Consider the following 23,639-nt stretch of genomic DNA (forward strand, 5'->3'; position numbering starts at 1 on the left):
ACTGGCAGTTAGAGCAGATTCCTTTGTAATTAAGAAAAGAAGGACAGTTTAGAATCAATGAACAACTATTAACTCCAAAAAAAGTGTTCAATCAAAGACAGATCTCATAAACGTCCACAATACCACTGCCGAGCCTTCGAGGCTCCGCCACCGCTAGCTCCGGCCCTTGTTATTTTGCGGGTTCAGACGAAATTCCTCCACCACCAGCTCTGCAGCTCTACAGTGTATTTCTTTCCAACATTCTTGTCTTATTTTAACTCACAAATCTTCCCTAAAATACAAACACTGTCGCCTTCCGGGACGGGAAGGCGCTTTCCGCGATGGAGAACGTGAGCGATGCCCCGACCGTGCCCCTCGCTAGTGTCGTCATTGGACCTAACCCTGTTCTACCAGCTCGCGGAGAACGACATGCTTGTCGATGATTATGATCAATACCCTGCTGAAAAGACCGATGTCGTCGTCGTATCCCGGTCGGGGTCCGACGAACCTGAATCCGCACCGACCGCAGATGACCGTATGTTCTTTGTTGCTTCTCTTTCCCTACACTATAACCGGGGGCTTGATGGGTTTAGCTGGACAAAGCATGATACCTAAACGACATTGCCCTCGAGAAATATACTACCCTTTTGCTTTTTTTTACTGGTTGCTAACCAAGAGCCCCCCATGAACATAGACGCGGCGATGATGGCAAAGGTCCTCCCCAAGAATCCGGATCTCGAAACCTTAGATGAGGTCCACAACTCATGGCGCTTATCAGACTGGCGGAATATGGATCGCAAATCACACGGACCCATCTTCCGATGTGGTGAATCCCCGTGGTGGGTGACTGAAATATCTTTGCCTAGATGGCTCTATGGCTCTGTAGCATTGGATCTGACTTGATAGGCGCATCCTCTTTTTCCCATACGGCAACCAGACCGAATTCGCCTCGTTTTACCTTGAACATGCGTGGGAGAATGGACCCCCGGAGAACTGGTACGCCTGTGTGCAATTCGCACTTGTGTTGTCAAATGTGAACGATCCTTCCATTTATACACACCATGGTAAGACATTCAAGACTCGAGGGATTGGGTGATCAGAACGCTAAGTTGGATTTAAGTTGCAACCCACCGTTTCACTGCCGAGGAAGGGGACTGGGGTTTCACTCGGTTCGCTGACCTCAAAGGTCTGTTTAGCCGTGCGTGGGAGGGAAAATCTGTTCCATTGGTGCAAGATGATGAGGCAATTGTCACGGCCTACGTTCGTGTAGTGAAAGATCCTACGGGTGTCTTGTGGCACAGTTTCCAGAAGTGTGTTCTCCCCGGGAGGTTTGACCGAGTGAAGCTAATTTCTTCTTTTTAGTTACGACTCGAAGAAGGAGACTGGAATGGTAGGATTGAGGAACCAGGGAGCTACATGCTACTTGAACTCACTTTTGCAGTCGCTCTATTTCACAAACGCTTTCCGCAAGGTACGCAAAAGAAGAACAAACTCCAATTGCTCCCCAAACATCTTGAGACTAACGAAAAATTCTTAGGCCGTATACCAAATACCGACTGAACAGGAAGCTACGCGTGAGAACAGCGCGTGGGCCCTCCAGAGATTATTTTACAATCTGCAGACCAGTGATACTGCTGTTGGTACAACCGAGCTCACCGCATCTTTTGGCTGGCAATCCAGCCAAATCTTTGAACAGCAAGATGTACAGGAGCTCTCACGAAAGCTCATGGAACGATTGGAACACAAGATGAAGGGCACCGTTGCAGAAAAAGTCCTGCCCGATCTGTTCGTCGGAAAAACAAAAACGTATATTTCTTGCATCAATGTCGATTACGAGTCTTCTCGCGTGGAGGACTTCTGGGATATTCAACTCAACGTTCGAGGTAACAAGACCTTAGACGACAGCTTCAGGGATTACATTCAGGTTGAGACGTTGGAGGGGGAGAACAAGTACGAAGCTGGACAGCCATATGGTCTGCAAGACGCTAAGAAGGGCGTCATTTTCGAGAGCTTCCCCCCGTTCTGCATCTTCACCTCAAACGGTTCGAGTATGACCTTAACCTGGACATGATGGCCAAGGTCAATGATTATCACACATTCCCTATGGAGTTCGATGCGGCTCCTTATCTTTCGGAGAGCGCCGACAAGTCGGAATCCTGGGTATACCAATTGCATGGTGTTCTCGTCCACAGTGGTAACCTCGATGCCGGGCATTACTATGCTTTCATCAAGCCCACCAAGGATGGACACTGGTACCGCTTTGATGATGACCGAGTCAACCGAGCTACCGACAAAGAAGTCCTAGATGAGAACTACGGAGACAACCAGCAGCGTACGAACGGAGTATCTGGAGGACGATCCGCTATCCGCACAAACAATGCCTACATGTTGGTTTACGTCCGAAAGACGAAGCAGGATGATGTATTCTTCCCGGTCACAAAGGACGATGTGCCCTCTCACATTGGTATGCCCGGAGATACCTCTTGCAAGAATTGAATGGTTGGCTAATCTTGAAATAGAAAAACGTATGTCCGAGGACCGGGCGGAGATGTTGCGTCGGAAGAAGGAGAAAGAAGAGGCGCACCTTTACATGAACGTCGGCGTCCTTAACGAAGATGCGTTCCGAAACCACCATGGCTTCGATCTGACCAGCAATGATCTACCCGCGGATGATCCGGCCCTTCCCACGCAATACAAGATTCTTCGGGCGAAGCAGGTCAGTGAATTTGCACAGGAAATTGCCGAAGAAAGAGGTCTCAAGCCAGAAGCAATTCGATTCTGGGTCATGGTCAACCGTCAGAACAAGACAACGCGACCTGATCAGGTGATCCGCGATCAGGAAATGACCGTCGAGGAGGCGTACAACAAATTCGGCACTAAAGGCCAATCCTTCCGCTTGTGGATGGAGGTAGCACCGACTGGCGCAGACGGACAACCTACTCCATGGCCCGAAAGTGACTCGATCCTCATTTTCCTCAAAAACTTTGACATTGCAGCCCAGACCTTGACTGGTGTTTGCTCTGTCTACGTTCGCAAGAGCCAGAAGGTGAGCGAGCTGGCTCCCACAATCCTTTCCAAGATGGATTGGCCCGCCGGTACAGAGTTCATGCTGTACGAAGAGATCAAACATACCATGATAGACGTTATGAAACCCAAGCAAACGTTCCAACAATCTGAAATTCAGGACGGCGACATCATTACCTTCCAGCGCACAATCAAGGAGTCCGAACTGCCACCCTCAGCACTTTACACAGACGCTCGGCAATTCTACGATTACCTTTTGAACCGCATGGAAGTTCAGTTCGCCCCGATCAAGACCAATGAAGGGGAGACTTTCTACTTGACTCTCAGCCGCAAGATGACCTATGACCAATTTGCCAAAAAGGTTGGGGAACATCTCAAGGTAGATGAGACTCATCTTCGATTCGCACCCGTGATGGCCAGTACTGGCAAGGCCAAGCCTTTCTTGAAACGAAACATCAATCAGAATCTCTCACAAATCCTTAATGGTCAATATGGTGCCTACGGGTACACCATGCACCGAGCAGATGCTTTGTACTACGAGGTATTGGACATGAGTTTGACTGATTATGAGAGTAAGAAGTGCTTCAAAATCGCATGGCTGACCGATGGCATCAGCAAAGAGGTTCGTGTTCAGCATCCCCGACCCATCACGCTGAAATCTGGCTAACGCTCAAGTAGGAGATCGTTGAAATCTTGGTTTCCCGCAGCGGCACCGTGGCAGATCTTCTGGCTGCCTTGCGGCAGAAGTTGGAACTGGGCGATGAGCCGATCCGGGTCGCGGAAACACATAGTGGAAAGGTCTATAAAGAGCTTCGGGAAGAGCAAAATGTGGCTGCCATAAACGAATACGCCACACTCTATGCCGAAAAGATCCCATCGGAAGAATTGACTATGGACACCGATGACCGCCTGATTAGCGTGTTTAGCTTCGATCGTGAACCCAACCGAACTCACGGAATTCCCTTCAAATTTGTTGTGAAGCCTGGAGAACTTTTCGCGGAGACGAAGAAACGCCTTTCCGCCCGCACACACATCAAGGGCAAAAACTTCGAGAAGATCAAGTTCGCTGTGGTTCCCCGGACATCCTTCTCTAATGCCAAGTATCTTGAAGATGGTGAGTACACTTTCTTGATCCCATTGGAAAATCTTATCTCGGTCTGACTAACTCCTCGCAGGTGATATCTTGTCAGACGTAGCAGCTGGGGCTGATGACTTCCTGGGTCTTGATCACCCCAACAAGAGCCGGAGCTTCTGGGGCAAGAGTGATGGATTCTCCATCCGTTGAACAAGTGTTAAGGTTATGGCGCTAGGGGTTTTCGACTTGAGAGAGAGCTGTATGTTGCAACTCGGTACATGAGCAGGGAAGGGACACCCTGATGTGATGATCTTGCCTTTCTCTTATTATTTTTTTTGCGTACTTTATCATGTAACCAGTCGAAGTAGAAGACAATCCCGTCTATATCATGATTGCAGATTGTCTACGTTCGTATATGTAGTGGATCTCTATAAAATAGACTGGTGAAGTAGTGAAGTTGATACTCCGTACATACGGAAGTTTGTTTAGTCGGATGCAAACAAATCAAACAGCGGAACACAAAGTTGGCCAGAACGCCATCTCCTGACGTGGATATCACCCCCCAGCTCAACGGTATCCTCTCGGTATATCTTTCTCACAATGCGGTTCGCTCTTTTCGCCGGCCTTGCCTCCTTGGTCTCATCTGTCACCGCAACCGCCCTCACGTATAGACTTGAGGCGAACGAGAAAGCATGCTTCTACACCAACGTTGATCAGAGCAATGCTAAAGTGGCCTTCTACTTCGCGGTACGTCCAATTGATTATCTAGCTATAACAATTTCATTCCGTGGTGTTTTGCTTTGATCACGGAGCTATGGATACACGTGGTGGGTACCGAATGCTGATAGTGCACAATGCAGGTCCAATCCGGCGGTTCCTTCGATGTCGACTACGTTGTCACCGCACCGGGCGGCAAGGTCGTCCTAGATGGCACAAAGGAGCGACAGGGCGACTTTGTCTTCACTGCGCAGAGCGTGGGCGAGTACACCTTCTGCTTCAACAACGAGATGTCCACCTTCGCCGAGAAGATGGTCGACTTCGAGATTGCGGTACGTCTCCCACAATGATGAACTGAAGCGGTCAACGATTGCTAATTGAGAAATTGAACCTACAGGTTGAGAACGAGCAGCGCGCCCAATTGCCCTCACGCCAGGGCGCTAGCCCTGAGCAAACAAGTAGTCTGGAGGAGTCTATCTACAAGCTGTCCGCGCAACTCTCCACCGTCTCTCGCAACCAGAAGTACTTCCGCACACGTGAGAACCGTAACTTCAGTACCGTGCGGAGTACCGAGCGTCGGATTTTCAACTTCAGTGTGATTGAGTCTTTGATGATGGTTTCCATGGCTGCATTGCAGGTCTTTGTTGTACGCTTCTTCTTCCAGGGCGCCCGGAAAGGTATGTTCACCTGCTATCTGTGTTCAAAAGCTGGATATAGGCGCAGATCATGGTCATATCTAGGCTATTTTGACGCTGCTGTCTATCCTATTTGGAGGATTTGTATTGACGTTCTTCTGAAACAGGTTACGTGTGATGTGAGCATGAGCATGAACAATAATATGATGCATTTTTTTACCTTCCATGTCTGGCGTGTTGGGCTAGTTACTTTTGTTGAAAAATCTACGATGTTCTTGTCTGCCTTGACCAAAAAAAAGGGAACCATACTCGGTATAGTAATTGGCCTTGAGCTATGGTGGCCCATTGATCGTACAGCAAGTCAGGGGGCGAAGTAATTGATGTTGATATTTGTTTCTCAAAACAAGGATCGATCTTAAAATCTACAATATTCTACTAGGTTGTGGGACGGACTTACATTTCACCAAGATGGGTTGACACATCGACAGGATCACACGACACCTGGGAAGCGCATGCTCAAGAGTCCCAGTGGTATACGTTGTACGCCTAAAGCTGTATGCCTTATGCTTCAGATGTCCGACGGTCCATGTTGTACGCCCTAAGCTCCATGCTCCATGCTCCATGCTCGCAGCCTCCACAGGATCAAAAGACACCCAGGAAGCGCATGCTCAAGACTTCCGATGGTATACGTTGTACGCCCCATGATCCATGCTTCATGCTCCACGCTCCACGCTCGCAGAAATATAACCGGTTTTCGTCAAAGGAAGTCTCCGAGGATGCTAGATGGCCTGTCGCCGAATGCCATCAATGAGCACTGAGCCATGGTGCAGCCGGGGAGGCGAGGGTGATCTTTGCTGCATGCTGCGTCCTGCGTCCTGCACGGTCGAAGGAGTAGAACCGGTTTCTGTTCGAAGGAAGGTTTTCATCGGCGAGCCTAGACGGTCTGTTGCTGAGTCGAGACCGATGAAAAACTGTGTTGACGTTGTGCTGGACCCGTTTTCATGCCTCTACCAATACATATCATGCCAGATGACAGCGCAGCCGGGGAAGCGGGTGTTCAATGCTTGTAACGACGGAAAGGAACCTGTTTGCAAGAGAAGGAAAGTGAGGTCTTCCGCCAGGGTGTGGAATGACTTCCAAGGTATCTGTGAGACCAGAGTGCAAAAAACAAGAGGTGAAATTTCACGCATTGGTGAGATTGGAACTGGTTCTATCCATCCCTACGTCAGTTAGACGTTGTCTTTCCCCAATATGATGCCAGAAAAGATGGTAAACACAAGTCCAGATGCATCGAATGTCAGCGTGTCGAGTGCTGTCAAGATAAGCGCCAATGTTGTACAATATACAATATACTATCGAGCCCGATATCTGATCCAAAAACAGGTTTTTGGCTACTCACCCCGGCCCGCAATATACGAGTGGCGCATAGCGAGTCGAGAGGCAATCAATAATGAATGTGTGGAGATGGTGCTGTCGATAGATGCACAGAGACATGGGGGTAGGGTCCTATGACGTGCGGCAATGTCGGTAAGAACCGACTCCATGCAATTAAATTGTTTCCGGTCATCTCATGTGCCCGCTATGTACACCACATATGCCTTTGTGCTAGTATATCGTACAGATCGTCGTCAGAGGCTGGGGTGTAATGTCGAATTGTCAACCTCGGGTAGCTGAGTGTCCCAATTGATCGACATGCAGTACGAACACTCACAGCATCTGAAATTTTATGTGAATCGGTGGGAACAGACTGAGGCTTACCAAAGCCATGTGGGCTCATACGTCGTCCAGGACTTCCGACCAGGCACAAGATTGAATGGGATAATCGCAAAAGCTGACCGTGGAGCCCACCTATAATGTTGATAATCCATTGTTGACATTTCAAGGCAGAGAGAGACCCGGAATCGCACGCTGTGGTACCTCTATATCTTGCTTGTTTCTGACACACTCAACTATTGATACAACATACATGCACTATACAATATACCTTATGGTATGCTGTCATATCCGGGATCAGACGTTTGATGTGGACCGCCGCGAGTATGGTTCAAGCCCCATCAGACTATATTGCAAATGGGGCTAAAAAACAACACGTTGTACTCCACAATTCTTTCCTCCTACCCACGACATCACACAGAGCTTAGGTCTGATATCATTTCAGTACTATAATCCCTCTGCCCGATTTGTGAACGGTGTCTCTTCAATCCTGTACTGTGTGTTGTATATTGATATCCGTGGTATATTGATCCCACTACAATAGGTTACTGACTCCGGTCTAGACCGATGCCAGCTAAATGAGACTGGTTTATCCTTGCATAAGGGTTTGTCTAAAAAGTGAGACGGCCGATCATGACTCTAAATGATAATATTTGCTTTACTGCGAAGCCATCTGACGTTGATGTGTCTCTCATACCAGGAAGTATTCACCATAGCAAAGATCCTATATGCTGGATACAAGCTCCGGTTTTCACTAACATGTCGCTTTAAGGTCGGAGACTCGTAGTACTGGATAGTGTGACCTCTTATGTTGAGCAGAATGTACAACTAGTGTGCAAATTCATAGTATCATGGCTCTGATATCTGTAATGTTACGCTGACCTTGAACAATTATTTGCCTCCCCCGCGGATGTCAACTTCCATCCAAGTTTCATCGATGGCAAATACATAAGTTCCCCCCACCTTTATCCTTGGATGCGCACCACTGCCACTAGCTCTATGCACCGTAACAACGATTCAGGTGAATCTCTTTTCCTATAGAAAGATAGTGAACTAGATCGATTTCCACATTGGAACGCAGTTTGGTCGCGAGCATCGGAAATTCCAAGGACCATGGGATCTCCTCATTGTAGTACCTTGGCTGATGTTCATCTAAAATAGCCCAGCTGGGTTGAATATCTACAATGTAGAATAACATTGGTCAAGATAAAATCACCGTGGTATAGTATGCATTGACGATGAGGGCTCACTGACGTCAGGTGCTATTCTGCCTCAGGCATCAAATGAAAATCCTCAAGCTTGGAAAACACTAGTTCAACTCCACATGTTTCCATTGTAAGTCTGTACTGTCTTTTCCCGCAGCGAATAAAAATGGTCTAAGAATTCATTAAACCTTTTCCCAAAGTGTGTCTCCACTGTGGCTGCAAGTCTCGCATGTCGCTGATACGATGTATGCTGTAGGTCGTTTCCACCTCACAAGCTCACCCTCCGCAGACGTTCCCCTTTTGATAATCAAAGTCTCGGGTAACTCTGATATCGTTTATCATTTCCATGAGCGGCGATGCTCGGGGACAATGTGGTCGATGGCCGACGCATAGCAAATCGATTGCTCGGGTCGCCCCGATGCCTAGGGGTATGACGGCATACCTTCGATCTGAGCCTCACCTACGGCACCTTGTTATTGCTGACGCATTCACTACTTCTGAGTCACACGAATTACAGAATACATTGATTGTAGATGCATGTTGAGCTGACTATTGGTCCGGTTTGAACCAATATATCCAGATCTCCTCTACTCCGTACTCTACCACGATCCGCGGAATGACAGCGTGCTTCACGGTATCCACAAAGATGTCCACATTTTCTTTCCTAAGGAGACCCCATCCCGTAGTGCAGAATGCGAGATAGGCCTCGCCCCTCAAAAACCTATGAGACTTCAATTATGATTCGTTTTGTAGACGTCAGGCAAAGATCTGCAGGGGACCGAATGGTGGTTGTGCCGATCTCAAAACGCCTTCGGCTCTGAATGGTTCACATTCCCCAGTGACCTCATCGGAACACTGTGACCCATCCACGAGTGGAACCCTGATGATATCGCTTTCAGAGTTCACCAGTCTCCGTGCGCATGTGGATATTAGTTTGTTCATAACGTTCTCTGACGATGGTTGCACTCCACACCATGCTCTAGGGCATACTCAATAGGTTGGACTATGATCATTTCCAAATACTATGATGGCTGGGTTTTATGGATACTTCCTAGTTTCTCGCCTAGGAGAATATATCCCTACCCCCTCCTCGAAGCCCCTTTCGGCCAATTATGTCACCGTGCTCCGCTCGGTGTAATCGGTGGAGATATTCTGTATTTACTATGGCGCTCGAAGGAGAACTTGGGGTCATTGACCTATCAGAGATGGCAAGCTTGGATGCATTTGCCATCCTTGACCTTCCACAGATGTGATTTCATACTCCCTTGTGGAGTCATCAGCGTCTAATATATAACCGTCCTCGCAAATTGGATCCAAATGTTCTTTGTATATACCCTAACTCCTGAATCTACCCCATAGCACTTTCCCCTTATCATTTTGTATCCTTGGCCCAGACATACAACATACATACCATCTGACTCCCACATTATCTTGCATACCCGCGACCCTCAGTACCATTCTTATCCAACACAACCGGTCAAACTGGTTTGATCTTGAATATTCTCACCACAGGTAAGCAATGTTAAAATGACTGGGATACTGATACCATCTGGACTCTCCACGCACCCACAACCCAACATCCACCTACCGATGATCGTCCCAAACATCAGCCTCATCCCTGTACCGTCGCTCATAACCAACCATCATTATTCTATTATTCAACGCTTGTGGCGCTGACGCTTACTTCCGTATCAAGCTGACGATTTTACCATCAGACATTTTCCACCATGACTCAGGCCGTCCAAATGCAACACGCATCTGATAACATCAACTCCATGTTCTCTAACTCTGGGAGGGTGGACAACATGGCCAGCGAGACCCATATCGAACCTTACCAGTCGCTAGATCCCTCTCGTGCTTCACTGGAGGACTACAACCGGTCCATGCTACAATACACCCAACGCCAGATGTCTTCCTTCGTTGACACTGATGGTTCTCGTCGCGGGAGTGAAAGCAGCGGACAGAGTCGCTTGAGCATGACCTCCAGCGGTGGTGTCTCCCGACAGGCCAATGGATCTTCGACATCTGTCAATGCTGGCGAGACCAAGATGAGTGGTCGGGACATAACTGCAGCCAATTCTGGATATTAGAGCTGTGCTCTATGTCAAAAGTCAAGGTATGCACTCGCTTTCACCTCGATAGCTTAACCTACGAGATTATTAATTTATTTTTAGCGGTCCCATTCTCTACCAGCTAGCATCATAACGATACTGGGCATTGACGAGCATGGCCCTCTGATAACATCAACCAACAACCGCTTATACTCCGTCAATGCTTATCACGGAGTTCTCTGACATTCATGCAGGATAGCGCGCCTGCTTTAGCGATTTTTTTGAATTTGTTTTGGATTTTGATTTCTCTGCCCACAACCTCTTTTCACCCACTTCCTGCCTTTGCATAGTATTTTCAGGGCATGTCCTTTATCTGTTGTCCAACTTGATTCGCTGGATTTCGGGGCTAGATGACATTGTCTCGGTGTGTTCCATCAAAGAGGTATTGAATATCTCTTGTGACTTCCTCTTGTCATGTATGACAATTTTGGAGTTACTCCTTGGAATGAAGGGCAGTCTACGAACGATAGTTCATTTCCCTGGGCCAGGGATCATCCCTTCTGCTCAATGTTCCTTCCGTGAAGGAATACTGACCTGTATTCTATATGTCTTGTACTTTTTTTGCGAGCGATTTCTTTTTGTCTTCTATTATGTCTGTTGGCTATCCATGGATATGTGACGGACTATCTCTCCGAGTCGAGGATACTGGCCTGTCCCTCGGGAGAACAATACCCTGTTACGATACCACCTAGCCCATGTTGGCTATTCATGACCTGTACCATTATGCGAAATCAAGTTGGAGCAACTTTTCTTGCTATTTATGCATGTTCGTTCTATTTCTTATTTTGTGGTTGGATAAAGGCCGTAGGATAGGCCAGCATACTATTATTCAAATGGAGTTTTATACGGGCTTGGTCTATGTATATAATATTGAGCTTGGGTGGCTGAAACAAGGCCAATAATCTAAGACAAGTTGACGTCAACGCAACCATTGTGGCTTGAAAAAGACCCTTGAGGTAGGCAGCCTCTTGACAATATACAGCAACTACTTTGCATTCTTTATTCTTTATTGTATTCTATTTATTTTGTTCGCCGTGTCTGTTTTGGCCTTACCGATATGTTGAATGCTTTTAATTTTATCAAAGATTAGCCAACGACATATGTGAATGATATACGGAGTACTGTGTATTGTATATATTGAGACTGGGAAGCATGGCAAATTCGGGATATTGAAAAACAGTCCTAGCCAGCGTCAGAGGAAGAAATCCATGATACAGTGGGTCTTTTCTCTCTATTAGGTATACATGATCTTCACGGAAGGAACAGTGCACCCATGGATATTGGTTGCATTCAAGATCATTTTGCAGTCGTAGAATCATGGGAACTTATTTCCATGTTCGTAGCTGGACGTGACATATGGCCAGTCGTGTCAATTAGAAGAAATTTCTTCTATTTGTTTCAAATAACACCTTTAATATAAGTGGAAAACCTAATGTTTTGGGATGTGGTTGATAGATCAGACTCTCTAGTAGATTGCTAGTTGATGGCGTCCATCTTCAAGAATGGTCTAGTCTCGATCATGGCATCTTGTGAAAAGCTGCGTCCATCGGATCCCTTGCATAAATCTCGAGATTCCGATTCACCCAGCTTTATGTTTCATCCAAACAAGCCAAAATATGTACAAATTCCATTCGAGGACATACATACAATAAACAACAGACAACGTCAAGATCGAATCGCACATACCAGAGCCTAACTTAGAAAAGACCAGTAGGCACAATTCCCGAGTTTGCGCATTCCACACGATTCAGCCGCGCAGCGAATCAATGCCATAGCTTGCCTTTCCAGAGGGGTGGAATCCCTGGATCCCGAAATCCGACGATAGACCAGCCGAGATCGCCGAAGGGAGGAAGACAGAAGAAAATGACATGGGCCCGTCGAGACTCGAAGGGCTTCTTAGAATACGAGCACTGTGTATATGCGTATTGGAGGTCAATCCTGTGTTCTTGTTTCTTCCATTCCCATAGGATTCCTCATGAACTTGCCCGAAGGACTTACACATGTGGAAGCTGGTACCTGGAAAGAAAGGGCAGAGAGATACATGTTCTTTCTCAGAAATATAGAAAGGGAGAAAGATACACTGTAAAGATGTGGCTGAGCCAAGCTACAGCCCACCGATAATGGGCACTAACCCGCTTCGCGGGTTAATGACATCTTTGTCCGGCTGCAGCATGTCCATGCAGCAGATGTTGTCTGAATGAATTAGTCACGCATAAGCCTCGTAGGGGCTAGGTGAGACTAGGTGAAGCTGAGGGAGACACTGATTAGTCCCAGGGCTCGAGGACAAGATGAGAAACCAGAGTGTGGAGGGTGCAAGATGTGGTTTCTCGCTCACCATTGGGATGGTGGTGGTGACTGACAGTAGAGATACAAGATCCGTGAGATAAGTGGTGAGTTGAATTGTGGCTGATTCCGTGCTGCTCTTGGAGCGTTGTATATGCCAGTATAAAAGGTGTAAGGTGAGTAAATAGTGCGGGATGACTTGTCACGCGGCGGATAGTTGTGAGACTTGGATTGGAGTGAGCCAAAGGGATATAGATGCGAGAAAGTAGATCGAAGGGATGTAGGAGACCGAGACGAATGGCTGGAGCTAGGCCGGGTTGGTTGTCGCGAGGGTTGTCGGATAGTTGGTACCAAATGAAGGGTGTATTAGAGACCCGGCTGATTGTTCATGCATGCTCTTATTTAATGTCAAACGACCTGGCGAATCTAGAAGTCTGTGGCATATGGTTGTATACTGGCAATCGAGCAGATGGATAATTCAACCTGTGCTCGTTGATTCGTGGGGGTTACCGTAAAATATCACACTTCTATAGGCGGTTGTCTCTTCGTTTAGATTGCTTCGTTGGTTGGTCAACAAGATGCATTTTGATGCTTACTAGATGTTGGCCGGTAATAGCTGGTGTTATTGTCTCTAAACGAAAGGTCCAAACATGAACGGGACATATATTATTCCCCAGACTCCCTCCTTGACATATCTGGCTTGGATCCTTGGACTTACTTCTGACCTAACCGCCGATGTGCACGGTGGATATTACAGGAAATTATTCAAGAGGGAACAACACTTACACGTACATGTACTCTTTCATATTTGTTTTAAATGAACATGAATATCCCGCTGCGGCGGCGGGGCTGTAATCGTACAAGCCGCAGCATTGGAAGGGCAAAAGCCTTCTCCAACGCTTCAAATTGAATCGTTCTCATTTCCAGCGTAACTCTTACATCGTTTCTTGTGCAAATTGATTACCAACCTCGCCCGCCCTGAGAAGGAGGAGGAGGAGGTCCCCATGGTCCACCCTGCTGACCGCCAGAATAAGGAAGAGGGAAGTGATACTGACCCGGGGGCACTCCGTATCCCTGGCTCTGGTTCTGTCCCTGCGACATGGGAGGGTGATGGTAAGGAGGAGGGAAGGCTGATGATGAGGATGCGGGTCCAGGTGGAGGGAACGGCATTGTCGACATATGCGGGTTAGGGGGAGGCGGAGGCCAAGATCCATAGTTGGGTGCTGGTGTTTGGGAATAGCCAGTGTTAGGGCCCATGGTATGATGGTCGTACTGTCCAGTGGGGTTGTGGGTGGAGGGGAAAGAGTTGATGGGTGCGGAGGAATGTTGAGGTTGATGAGGAGGCGGGAAGTGTGAGGTGGGTTCACGAGGTGCGTAAGAGCTTTCACGACTGCGTGAATGGCGTGGAGAACGACTTCTTGATCGCGCGTCATCGCGGCGACGGAAACCTTGTCGGTATGACCTTGGGGATTCGGACTCGGACTGATGGCTAGAGCTACCACTGTAGCGTCGGCGCTTATGATAGGTTCTTGATCCACTGCGGCTGCGGCTGCGGCTTCGGTCGCCCGAGTCCTCGTTGTCTGGATCCATTCTCCGACAGAAGTCAAAGGACCATCCGTAGTAGTTGCGGCCATCGATAATCTCGCCGGTTTTCTTATCCCGGATGACTGTCTGGCCCAGCTCGTCGAGGTCTGTATTTTCATCAACCAAGGGAGCCTCCGGATCGAAGAGCTTGTTCACGTCAGCCAGAAAGGCCTTGAGGTGGTCGATGGACTCTTGATCGGCGGGACCTCCTAGGAGTTTTATCGGTTTCATGAGTTCAGGCTTGATGGGAATATTGCAATTGGGAATGATATGAGGCAACATGCAGCCCGCAGGAAGTTCGTGCCAAGGCTGCGATGGATCTCCATGTAGGGAGGGCATAATCCATGGTGCCTCCTTGTCAGGCTTTTTTGCTAGGTCAAATTCGTTGCCCGCATCACTGGAAGGCGGAGGGCCCCCCATGGCCACAACTTCTCGAAGCTTGTTGACCAAATCGGGATGAAAGTATTCGTTCTTCGACCAAATATCTAGCAGATCATCTAGTCGTCGATGGTGCCGTGGATTCCTTTGGCGATCACAGGCCGCTGCGTAGCCGACCAAGTTGACAAGATGCAGCTGCAGGGACCCGCTCACGGTGGAGAAGGTGGAAGTGGTGCCAAGGTGGTATTTGCAGTGGTGCAACAGATCACTGAGCAAATAAAGGATACGAAGACGTTGACGCTTCGATGAGACTTTCGATCCAGTGGGCTGTGGGTGCAAGGATGCTGCGAGAGCTTCCAGGTATTTGACCAGGCCCTTTACCCTATTAGATGAAAAGGCAACGAAGCGAAGTAACCACACTTTGCAAGACTGTTTGGGGAAGCTGTTTAGCAGAGAGGACGTGAGAGGTGACAGGAATGACTTAGGCTCAGACCTGAATGTTGGCTGGGGAGCAATGCGACAGAGCGCGCTCGAGGCAGGTGTGAAAGTCGCTTATCTCATCGTGAGGAACCGAAGAAGGATCCGGACGCAGAAGACAAGCTGCAAACGCAGCCTTGGCAATAACTACACTAAGAGGCGTCGCCATGGTTAGTGGTACCTCGAGGAGAAACAAGGAGATAGTCCAACATATGTTCCAATCAACCGTAAGGTTGTCAAGGCTTCTTATCGAAGCTTTTATCGCACGTGATACTATCAGTAAGCCTGACCGTGGCCGCCTACAGACTCTCAGGTTACTGGGCACCTCTGTCACCGCCCTTTTACCTTTTATCACTTTTCACCACTACAGTACCTACCTACAACAGTCATCCTCAAGAGTACGCATAACTAAGTCTTAACACCCTTGAGTCCCACACATATGATTATGTAATATTCTACCGGACAAATTATCCACGCGAGATTCGCCAGATTCCTATTGTAATCTAATTATCATGACAGAATTTACCCTACTGGGTAGTGAATGACCCAAAATTTCCATCGAACGCCTTATGGCATAAGTTGGTGCGGGTTTAGTAGGCGGTAGAGCCGAAAATCCGAGCGGTGTGACAGGTGGATCTCTAGGGGTGTACGCACTTTTGCGTAGTGACTGTACATCCAAACGTTCTGCCGGCCGTATATGTTGTAGACTAACAAACTCCATGTCTGAACATACGGAGCCTCTGGAGTACTTCGTATGTATACAACAGTAGACGGACGACGGCCACTCATGCGGCCTTGTGATATCATACAGGGCTCGGTAAGTATTGTATTAATGAGTACTCTGCTCATATCCATATCCTTATCAGATATCTTAGATATGAAGATCCATTTCCCCATTCCAGTCTTGGTAAGCAGGCGGCAGAAAAAAAGCGGGAAAAGCATACTCCGTGCCATGACATTCAGTGGCTTGATATACAACAGTAAATATAAATAGTCCTACGGAGAACAGAATGATAATGTTGAGTAAGATTGTACACCGGGATATGTTCAGACATGTCCAGACTTAAGTCAGGTATATCCCGGTTGATCAAGTTTATACCTCCAGTCACAGACCAGGCTATCATGGAGATATCTGACATATGATTCGAAAGAGTAAAGATTCGGAAGCGAGTTCCCGGTATGAAGCCCAAGCTCTCTACGCTAAGATCCCACATCTTGAGACCCCGCAATGGCGTTAGGCCGCTGCACTATGAGAAATGCGTGAAGTGCCGATCCTGCGCCTGATCACGGATGAGCCCTCTCATCGAGGATCAGGCCATATGCCCCGCCCGGATCACTTGCGCAATTGCATGGCCTGACTGTATATAAAATTCTCCCTTTTATTTTCTCGATTTCAGCTTCAATCAAACTCCCGAACATAAATCTCTCCAGCTTATTCTACTTATTCTACACTATGGCTTCCATCGCATCTCAAATCGCTCGTCCCTCCATCCGTCACTTCTCCGCTCACCGTCCTCGTCCTGACTCTCGCGCTGCCCGTGCCGTCGCCATGGGTTGTATTGTATGTGGTGTGGTACTCCCATTTGTTCCACCTGCCCTGGAAAGCTCGCGACAGCGGAGCTCAGGCATATCGACGAGCGCCAAGTAAGTCTGCAGAAAATGTACCGTGTTATGCTTTCGCAATCCAAGCTCGTGTGGAGAAACTGACTCAACATAAAGGAACCCCCCACTTTGCTTCCATGCGCGCTAGTCGCCAAGCTATGGACGACTTGGAATCTGGACGGGGAAGGTCGGTGCAGGCGCCGATACAGGACACTCAGGTCGCGATATGATGCATTATGAGGAGCTTGGAATTCGGCGTTTGGGTTCTCTTTTGGCTAGCACTATGGGACGGTGCTTTTACAATACATTTTTTACTTATGAGAATGGAGATGACGAGATCTGGGTCGTCGCTATGAAAAGACAAAGATCATGAGACAGTCATCTCTGCGCAAACTGATCCATTATTAAATCGAGTCCCATCTCGAGTGAGATGCTACCACCAAACGAATTAAACGTAGTACAAAAATACATAGATCGAGTCCGAGGAGTTCCCCGCCTCCATATGATCCACTTTGTTTGAAATCCTCTATTTTTCAGTTTGCGTACGGGGTAGCCGGGCATCCCGTGTCGAAATATACAACGCGGCCAACCGTTCAGCTAAACCGGTTGCCACTCGGAGGCCGGTAGGGCTGTGCCGTTTCGTACTTCCCTTTCTCCAACACACGCTCGGCCTCGGTCAAGGGTTCGTGCCGAGTGGGCGCCGGATCATGGGAGGCTTCGAGACTAGGCGAGGCGGCGTCGTCTTCGACGTTCTGGAAGCTTACTTGCTCCAAGCTAGTGTTGCCCGGGGTTCCCTTGGGCGGCAAATGCACTTGGCGCTTGTGCTCATCCTCCATACGCTTCATTTGAGCCTTGCGCTTGACTTCGGCTTCGAATCGGGCCTGTCGGTCGGCATTGATGGATTTCTTCGCGAAATAGTATGCTCCGCCGCCAGCTGTAGGAATTTTGTTAGTCAATTATTTACATGTGATTTGCTGGATCTGTGACTGGCCCATTGCCAGCAATTGATAGGATACATACCAAGGCAAAGGGTGCCCCAGCCAACCCTACTCAAGTGAGAGTCATCAGTAATTATGTTCGTTTATATGCTCATTCAGATAGAGCTATCATTGCTCACCAGGTAGATCGGATCTAAAAGGCACTATGATTAGCATGATTCAAAAAGCATTGAATAGAGGAAATTACCGTATTCATAATGTATAATTTGGTAGTTGGTCGGGTGAAGTAACAGAAAAGGATGCTCTACGTCAGTTGAGCGGCTACGCACGGACCGACTTTTGTTGGTGCCTCAGGCCAAGAATTATCAACCGGCGCATAGCCTTTGGACTTTCACGACTTCTTCCCAAGTCATTTTCTCCGTCACATACATATCGTCGCTCTGGGTGACATCCCACTCCATCTGAAAGTCTCTTTCCTATCGCACTGGAACTAAATCTCGTCGCTCCGCAATAAATTATCGATCTTTTTCGCTATCTGTTTGTCCGGCGCAGCATCTTGGTTCCATGCTGGAGTGAGATACCTTCAACGGGGCGTTGCTCCGTCTCACTGGACGCTCACTCACTGAGATACCGTTTCCTCGACACAAAAATTCGTTTGGCTCTGAATCAGTCTAAACATGCCTCCTAAACGCAAAGCGGCCGACAGTAAGTCTCAGTGCATACATCCAAACGACAGGTGACTGATTACATCCAGCCGGTCGGTCTAGCGGTGCTTCAAAACGGGCTACACCAGTCCCCGACATCGATATTTCCAGCAGCGATGAATACTCGGACCAGGAAGAGTTACCAGAGGAATCCAGCTTGAAAGGTATAGTGTGGCAGTCTGCTCACCTCAAGTGAATATAGAGACTAAAATTGGAGCCTAAAGCGGTCGTCAATAAGTTCTCTCTCGAGGCATTTGGCAAGAAGAATCAGGTGGACAAGACGGACCCCCGATTTGGATACAAAGATCTTTCTTCGCTCCCGCTGAAGCGCGACCACTACAACCGGCCGTTATGGATCGAGCCTGTGAAAGGCACAATCACCCTCGAGAGTTTCTCCCCGCTGGCACCCCAGGCCCAAGATTTCCTGACCACCATCGCGGAGCCGCTTTCCCGTCCGACCCATCTCCACGAATATCGCTTGACCGGACACAGTTTATATGCGGCGGTTTCGGTTGGGTTAAAACCACAGGATATTGTTGAGTTCTTGGACCGTCTGTCGAAAACCCCGCTGCCGGAAAGCATTCGGACGTTCATCATCGAGTTCACAAAGTCGTACGGAAAAATCAAGATGGTATTGAGGCATAATCGATACTATGTGGAAACGACAGATCCAGAAATGCTTCAACGGTTGCTGAAAGATGAAGTGATCGGCCCCCAGAGAATGGATAGTACCGAAGGAATTATCGAACGGGCTGCTCCGAAAATGGGCGGTCTTGTCATTCCTGGAACGAAAGATGCAGCTGGCGTTCGAGAGACCACTCAACAGGAAGCTGCTGCTGCCAAAGCTCGGGATGAGACTGAAGAAGGAGGAGCCGTGAATTATGGCATTGACGACATTGGCGAGGATGAGACTGAAGAGGCAATCACGTACAGTTTCGAAATTCCCGCTGCTGGTGTCGAAGTGGTCAAGGCCCGCTGCCAATCGATCGGGTGTCCCGCCTTGGAAGAGTACGACTTCCAGGGAGATACTGTCAATCCAAATCTGGATATGGATTTGAAACCCGCGGCGCGGATTCGGTCCTACCAGGAGAAGAGTTTAAGTAAAATGTTCGGTAACGGACGAGCCAAAAGTGGTATCATTGTACTTCCTTGCGGCGCCGGTAAGACTCTTGTGGGTATCACTGCCGCGGCGACCATCAAGAAAGGCACCATTGTCCTCTGCACCAGTTCCATGTCCGTGGTTCAGTGGCGAAACGAGTTCTTGCGGTGGACAACTATCGACCCGGGTGATATCGCCATCTTCACCTCGGACCATAAAGAAAAATTCAAGCGATCGACTGGTATCATCGTGTCGACATACTCAATGGTGTCACAGACCCGTGCCCGGTCTTATGATGCCCAGAAGATGATGGACTGGCTTCAATCGAGAGAATGGGGTATGATGATTCTTGACGAGGTGCACGTCGTGCCGGCATCCATGTTCCGAAAGGTCACATCTGCAATCGCCGCACAGAGCAAGCTTGGTCTGACAGCAACACTACTTCGTGAGGATGACAAGATCAAGGATTTGAACTTTTTGATCGGACCGAAACTCTACGAAGCGAACTGGATGGAACTGGCTGCACAGGGCCACATCGCCAAGGTTCAATGTGCTGAGGTGTGGTGCCCGATGACAACCGAATTCTATTCTGAGTATCTGCGGGAGAGCTCCCGGAAACAAGCCCTGCTATACATCATGAACCCTCGCAAATTCCAGGCGTGTCAGTTCCTGATCGATTTCCACGAGAAGCGCGGCGATAAAATCATCGTGTTCTCTGATAATGTCTATGCCCTCGAGCGATACGCGCTCAAGCTGAACAAAGCTTACATTTACGGTGGAACTCCCCAAAATGAACGTATGCGTATCCTGGAGAATTTCCAACACAATGAGCAGGTCAACACCATCTTCTTGTCCAAGATTGGTGACACCTCACTCGATCTCCCCGAGGCCACTTGTCTGATTCAAATCTCGTCTCACTACGGCTCACGTCGTCAGGAGGCCCAACGCCTGGGACGAATTCTACGAGCCAAGCGTCGAAATGACGAGGGCTTCAATGCCTTCTTCTACTCGCTCGTGTCCAAGGACACTAATGAGATGGTCTACTCAGCCAAACGCCAGGCATTCCTGATCGACCAGGGCTATGCTTTCAAGGTCATCACCCATCTCCAAGGCATAGATAATTACGAAGGACTCTCGTACTCGACGCCAGCGGAACGCCGTGAGCTTCTGCAAGAAGTCATGCTGCAGAATGAGTCATCCGCCGACGTTGAGCAGGTCAATGACGATCTCTTTTCGATGCGCTCCGGCAAACGAGTGGCAGCCAAGAAAGGCGGTGCTAAACGCAGTGCTACTACTCTCAGTGGCCTGGCTGGTGGTGAGGATATGGCTTATATCGAGTACAACAAGAGCAGGAACAAGCAGCTCAAGGATAAGGGCCATCACCCGTTGTTCAAGAAGATGGAACGAGACCGACAACGTCGCAAGAAGGAGAGGGAGAACGAGGCGTAGAAGAATACCTTGCTGGTTTCTTTTGGAATTTCTTGAATTTCTTGAATTTCTTGATATTCTCGGGCGCGTAGTTGACGTTTCTCGTGGCACCCCAGAATGACAGATACCCCCGAATTATCACCTGTTCAAAAGAGAATAAAAAATAAAAAATACATGACACTATTTGTGTTATAGAGCATTCATGGCTAGATCCAAGACCTTTCTAATCAAATCCGAAAATCAGCAAAAATTAAGTCAGCAAGACCGGTCTGGAAAACGACGGCCACTCATGACGTTGGTCAGAAAGCCCCGAGACCCGAGCTCGACTTCTCCGCCTTTTGTTTCTGAATAATCGTATACTCTGATAGGCTCCTGGGTTCGAATTGAATTCCTAGCTGTCTACATGTATCGAGAGTTGTACGGTCTATTATAAGGAGGTGAGCTATATAAAGGACATGCTTCTCCGCATTCTTCAGTCTCACCAACATCTATTCCGCATCAAGCCTACTATACAGCCCCAGCTTCTCTTGCTGAATAGTGCTCGCCACTATCCCAGTCTACATTTATCAATTCAAACAGCCTGCTCTGCTGCTTCGACGACTTTTGCTCTAACCCTTCCGCAACTAGCCGCACAATACAGCTCATATAGTTCCAGCCCCGGGAAACTATTCCGCAACACTCCATCCAAAATGGCCACCGCTACTAAGATTAATCTGTCACCGGTGACAGACTTGGGCATCTACAGCTCAAATGTGAGGGGAGACACTGCGCGCACCGTGAGCGAGATCCTGCAGGAAGACATGACCTCTCACCATGTCTTCTTCAACGAGCAGAGGTTCCATAGTATGTGATTTTCAGACATTCCTCACGACAATTATCTCTAATGCGAACATAGATCACATACCTCACCAGCTCCTGAGTATCTATGCCCTTGGTGCAGCACCTGAGGATATCAAGGCTTGCTATGAGCGGAACAAGTCATACCAGAGACCCGCTCTTCCAACAAGCCAAGATGTCATCCAATCCATGCATGACGTCGCTCAATTCCAGGAGTATTTCGGGAAGGAAGAGCATTACCCTAACTACCTAGCTTTCTTCCAGCATGAGATTGACGCAAAGGGCGTTGCGGAGGTTCTGAACATATATGTCTTCGCCGGAGATGAGCGAGCGGAGAGTATGATGTGTCGGTTATTTGGCGGTAAGTGTCTTCATATAACATAAGTAACATGGACATTAAATGTTCCTCGGGCTAATCTATCCAGGCCTCGTTCACCCGCTCATCCACCTCGGTTTCGGTATAGAATTCAACCAGCCTGCCATTGTAGCTCAAGGTCTTGCACAGGCAGCTGTGCACGATGACTGGCTTGGTCGTGCATTCTTCCTACCCGCCGAGAAACTGGCCGGTGGTATCGGAAAGCCTGGACAGAAGTCGTTGCTCCAGCTTTTAAATGAGATGCGGGCGGATAAGGCTCTGATTGAGAGTGTTAAGTGGTCTGACTCTAACAAGATCAAGGACGGTGTGCTCCACAGAGCACCAGAGCAGATGTTGAAGTATGCTTCGCAATACACTGTCTCTGAAGACCAGGTCGAGGAGCGGTTGGCAGATATGATCAATACAGTCGGTAAGTCTAGTCTTGGAAGTCCATGTGCTTAGCACTATTGTGTGAGTGATGGAGCGTGGGACTATTACTAAATCTATCCCAGCCTACTACACCAGCGCTGCGCAGCGTCCAACCAGAGAGATGAGGCTTGATTTCTTCTTCATCCATTGTGTCAATTCCTCTATCTTCTTTTCCAAGATTCTAATCCTCCCATTCTTGGATCAAAAATCCAAACTGCGCATGCTGGAATGGAAGGGACGCATTGATCTTTTGATGTATATTTCTCGAGGAACGCCTGACCTTCTGTTGGATGAGGTGGCCAATTATCCCATGAACGAAGACTGGTCTCAGATTTTCGCACGAAGCATCGCTCATCCCGGTGATGATGGACATCTAGCTAAGCTTGCACGGGCTTTGGCGCATGGTCAGCATGTCTGTCAGGCATACGAGAGCAAACATCCTGAGGTGCCGATCAAGGGGGATATGTGGCTAAGGATTGGGAACATAGGTGAGCAGCGAGACCTAATATTGCAAATTTCTCACTGTGCTAACTGTTTGACAGCTGTGGACTCTACTGTAGAGGAGGGGGATAGGCCAATGTGGGTCCGTTCTACTGGATTTGATGAAGCATGGGAGCCTCAACAGGCGCATTTGTGAGATGGAAACATGCTATTTTTGGGATGCTTGTTGTATCTTGGTTGCAGAATCTCCCAGAATGTTATCACTTAATACCAAGTCAATATTTTGCCGCCTATGCTCTATATTTTGGCCCTAATTCCTTTTCTTCTACACCGTTGGAGGGAAGAAATATCTATACCGAAATCACACCTGACTAGGTATCTAAAAAGACAGCCAAAAATAGATTGGATAGTAATAGCTCTTGTTATGAGTTGGACATTGAATAGTTAGGATTCAATTTTGACAGTGCAGGGTGAGATGCAATAATTGAATGTACAAATAACCAGGTGGCTCGAAACTAGGAAGTAAATTACAGAAAGATGACCGGCATCCAGAAAACAGTTGAATGCAAATCATGAATAGCAAATAAGCTGGAGTCAGACATAAGAGGTGTCATATTAAAGGTCA

The 23,639-nt window shown here is 48.1% G+C and overlaps 8 protein-coding genes across 8 annotated transcripts; 6 read left to right on the forward strand and 2 right to left on the reverse strand.

Annotated features, from left to right (window-relative positions):
• Positions 1–336: 336 nt before the first annotated feature.
• N7500_007337 (ubiquitin-specific protease UBP15) lies at positions 337–4,288 on the forward strand (the record flags this gene model as incomplete). Its single annotated transcript, XM_056678481.1, has 11 exons — positions 337–514; positions 674–818; positions 886–1,043; positions 1,100–1,289; positions 1,342–1,369; positions 1,421–1,450; positions 1,517–1,975; positions 2,029–2,443; positions 2,499–3,625; positions 3,682–4,117; positions 4,179–4,288. The coding sequence occupies 11 exons, from the start codon at positions 337–339 to the stop codon at positions 4,286–4,288; spliced, it is 3,276 nt and encodes a 1,091-aa protein (XP_056533481.1).
• Positions 4,289–4,678: 390 nt separating this feature from the next.
• On the forward strand, positions 4,679–5,608 carry N7500_007338 (p24 family protein; the record flags this gene model as incomplete). The annotated part of the gene is made up of 4 exons (XM_056678482.1): positions 4,679–4,825; positions 4,939–5,127; positions 5,193–5,472; positions 5,598–5,608. The coding sequence occupies 4 exons, from the start codon at positions 4,679–4,681 to the stop codon at positions 5,606–5,608; spliced, it is 627 nt and encodes a 208-aa protein (XP_056533482.1).
• A 4,467-nt stretch (positions 5,609–10,075) lies between these two features.
• Positions 10,076–10,438, forward strand: N7500_007339 (uncharacterized protein; the record flags this gene model as incomplete). The annotated part of the gene is made up of 1 exon (XM_056678483.1): positions 10,076–10,438. The coding sequence occupies one exon, from the start codon at positions 10,076–10,078 to the stop codon at positions 10,436–10,438; it is 363 nt and encodes a 120-aa protein (XP_056533483.1).
• A 3,264-nt stretch (positions 10,439–13,702) lies between these two features.
• On the reverse strand, positions 13,703–15,350 carry N7500_007340 (RNA polymerase II-binding domain-containing protein; the record flags this gene model as incomplete). The annotated part of the gene is made up of 2 exons (XM_056678484.1): positions 13,703–15,133; positions 15,198–15,350. The coding sequence occupies 2 exons, from the start codon at positions 15,348–15,350 to the stop codon at positions 13,703–13,705; spliced, it is 1,584 nt and encodes a 527-aa protein (XP_056533484.1).
• Positions 15,351–16,634: 1,284 nt separating this feature from the next.
• On the forward strand, positions 16,635–16,931 carry N7500_007341 (uncharacterized protein; the record flags this gene model as incomplete). Its single annotated transcript, XM_056678485.1, has 2 exons — positions 16,635–16,825; positions 16,901–16,931. 2 exons carry the CDS (start codon positions 16,635–16,637, stop codon positions 16,929–16,931), a joined length of 222 nt encoding a protein of 73 aa, XP_056533485.1.
• Positions 16,932–17,376: 445 nt separating this feature from the next.
• Positions 17,377–17,977, reverse strand: N7500_007342 (uncharacterized protein; the record flags this gene model as incomplete). Its single annotated transcript, XM_056678486.1, has 4 exons — positions 17,377–17,717; positions 17,804–17,832; positions 17,901–17,914; positions 17,969–17,977. The coding sequence occupies 4 exons, from the start codon at positions 17,975–17,977 to the stop codon at positions 17,377–17,379; spliced, it is 393 nt and encodes a 130-aa protein (XP_056533486.1).
• Positions 17,978–18,398: 421 nt separating this feature from the next.
• On the forward strand, positions 18,399–20,973 carry N7500_007343 (TFIIH/NER complex ATPase/helicase subunit SSL2; the record flags this gene model as incomplete). Its single annotated transcript, XM_056678487.1, has 3 exons — positions 18,399–18,426; positions 18,476–18,589; positions 18,650–20,973. The coding sequence occupies 3 exons, from the start codon at positions 18,399–18,401 to the stop codon at positions 20,971–20,973; spliced, it is 2,466 nt and encodes an 821-aa protein (XP_056533487.1).
• Positions 20,974–21,407: 434 nt separating this feature from the next.
• On the forward strand, positions 21,408–23,210 carry N7500_007344 (questin oxidase family protein; the record flags this gene model as incomplete). The annotated part of the gene is made up of 5 exons (XM_056678488.1): positions 21,408–21,795; positions 21,848–22,150; positions 22,215–22,574; positions 22,657–23,061; positions 23,116–23,210. The coding sequence occupies 5 exons, from the start codon at positions 21,408–21,410 to the stop codon at positions 23,208–23,210; spliced, it is 1,551 nt and encodes a 516-aa protein (XP_056533488.1).
• Positions 23,211–23,639: the final 429 nt, after the last annotated feature.

Source organism: Penicillium coprophilum (genome assembly GCF_028826855.1).
Source record: "Penicillium coprophilum strain IBT 35676 chromosome Unknown utg000004l_segment0_segment0, whole genome shotgun sequence".
Taxonomy (NCBI): Eukaryota; Fungi; Ascomycota; class Eurotiomycetes; order Eurotiales; family Aspergillaceae; genus Penicillium; species Penicillium coprophilum.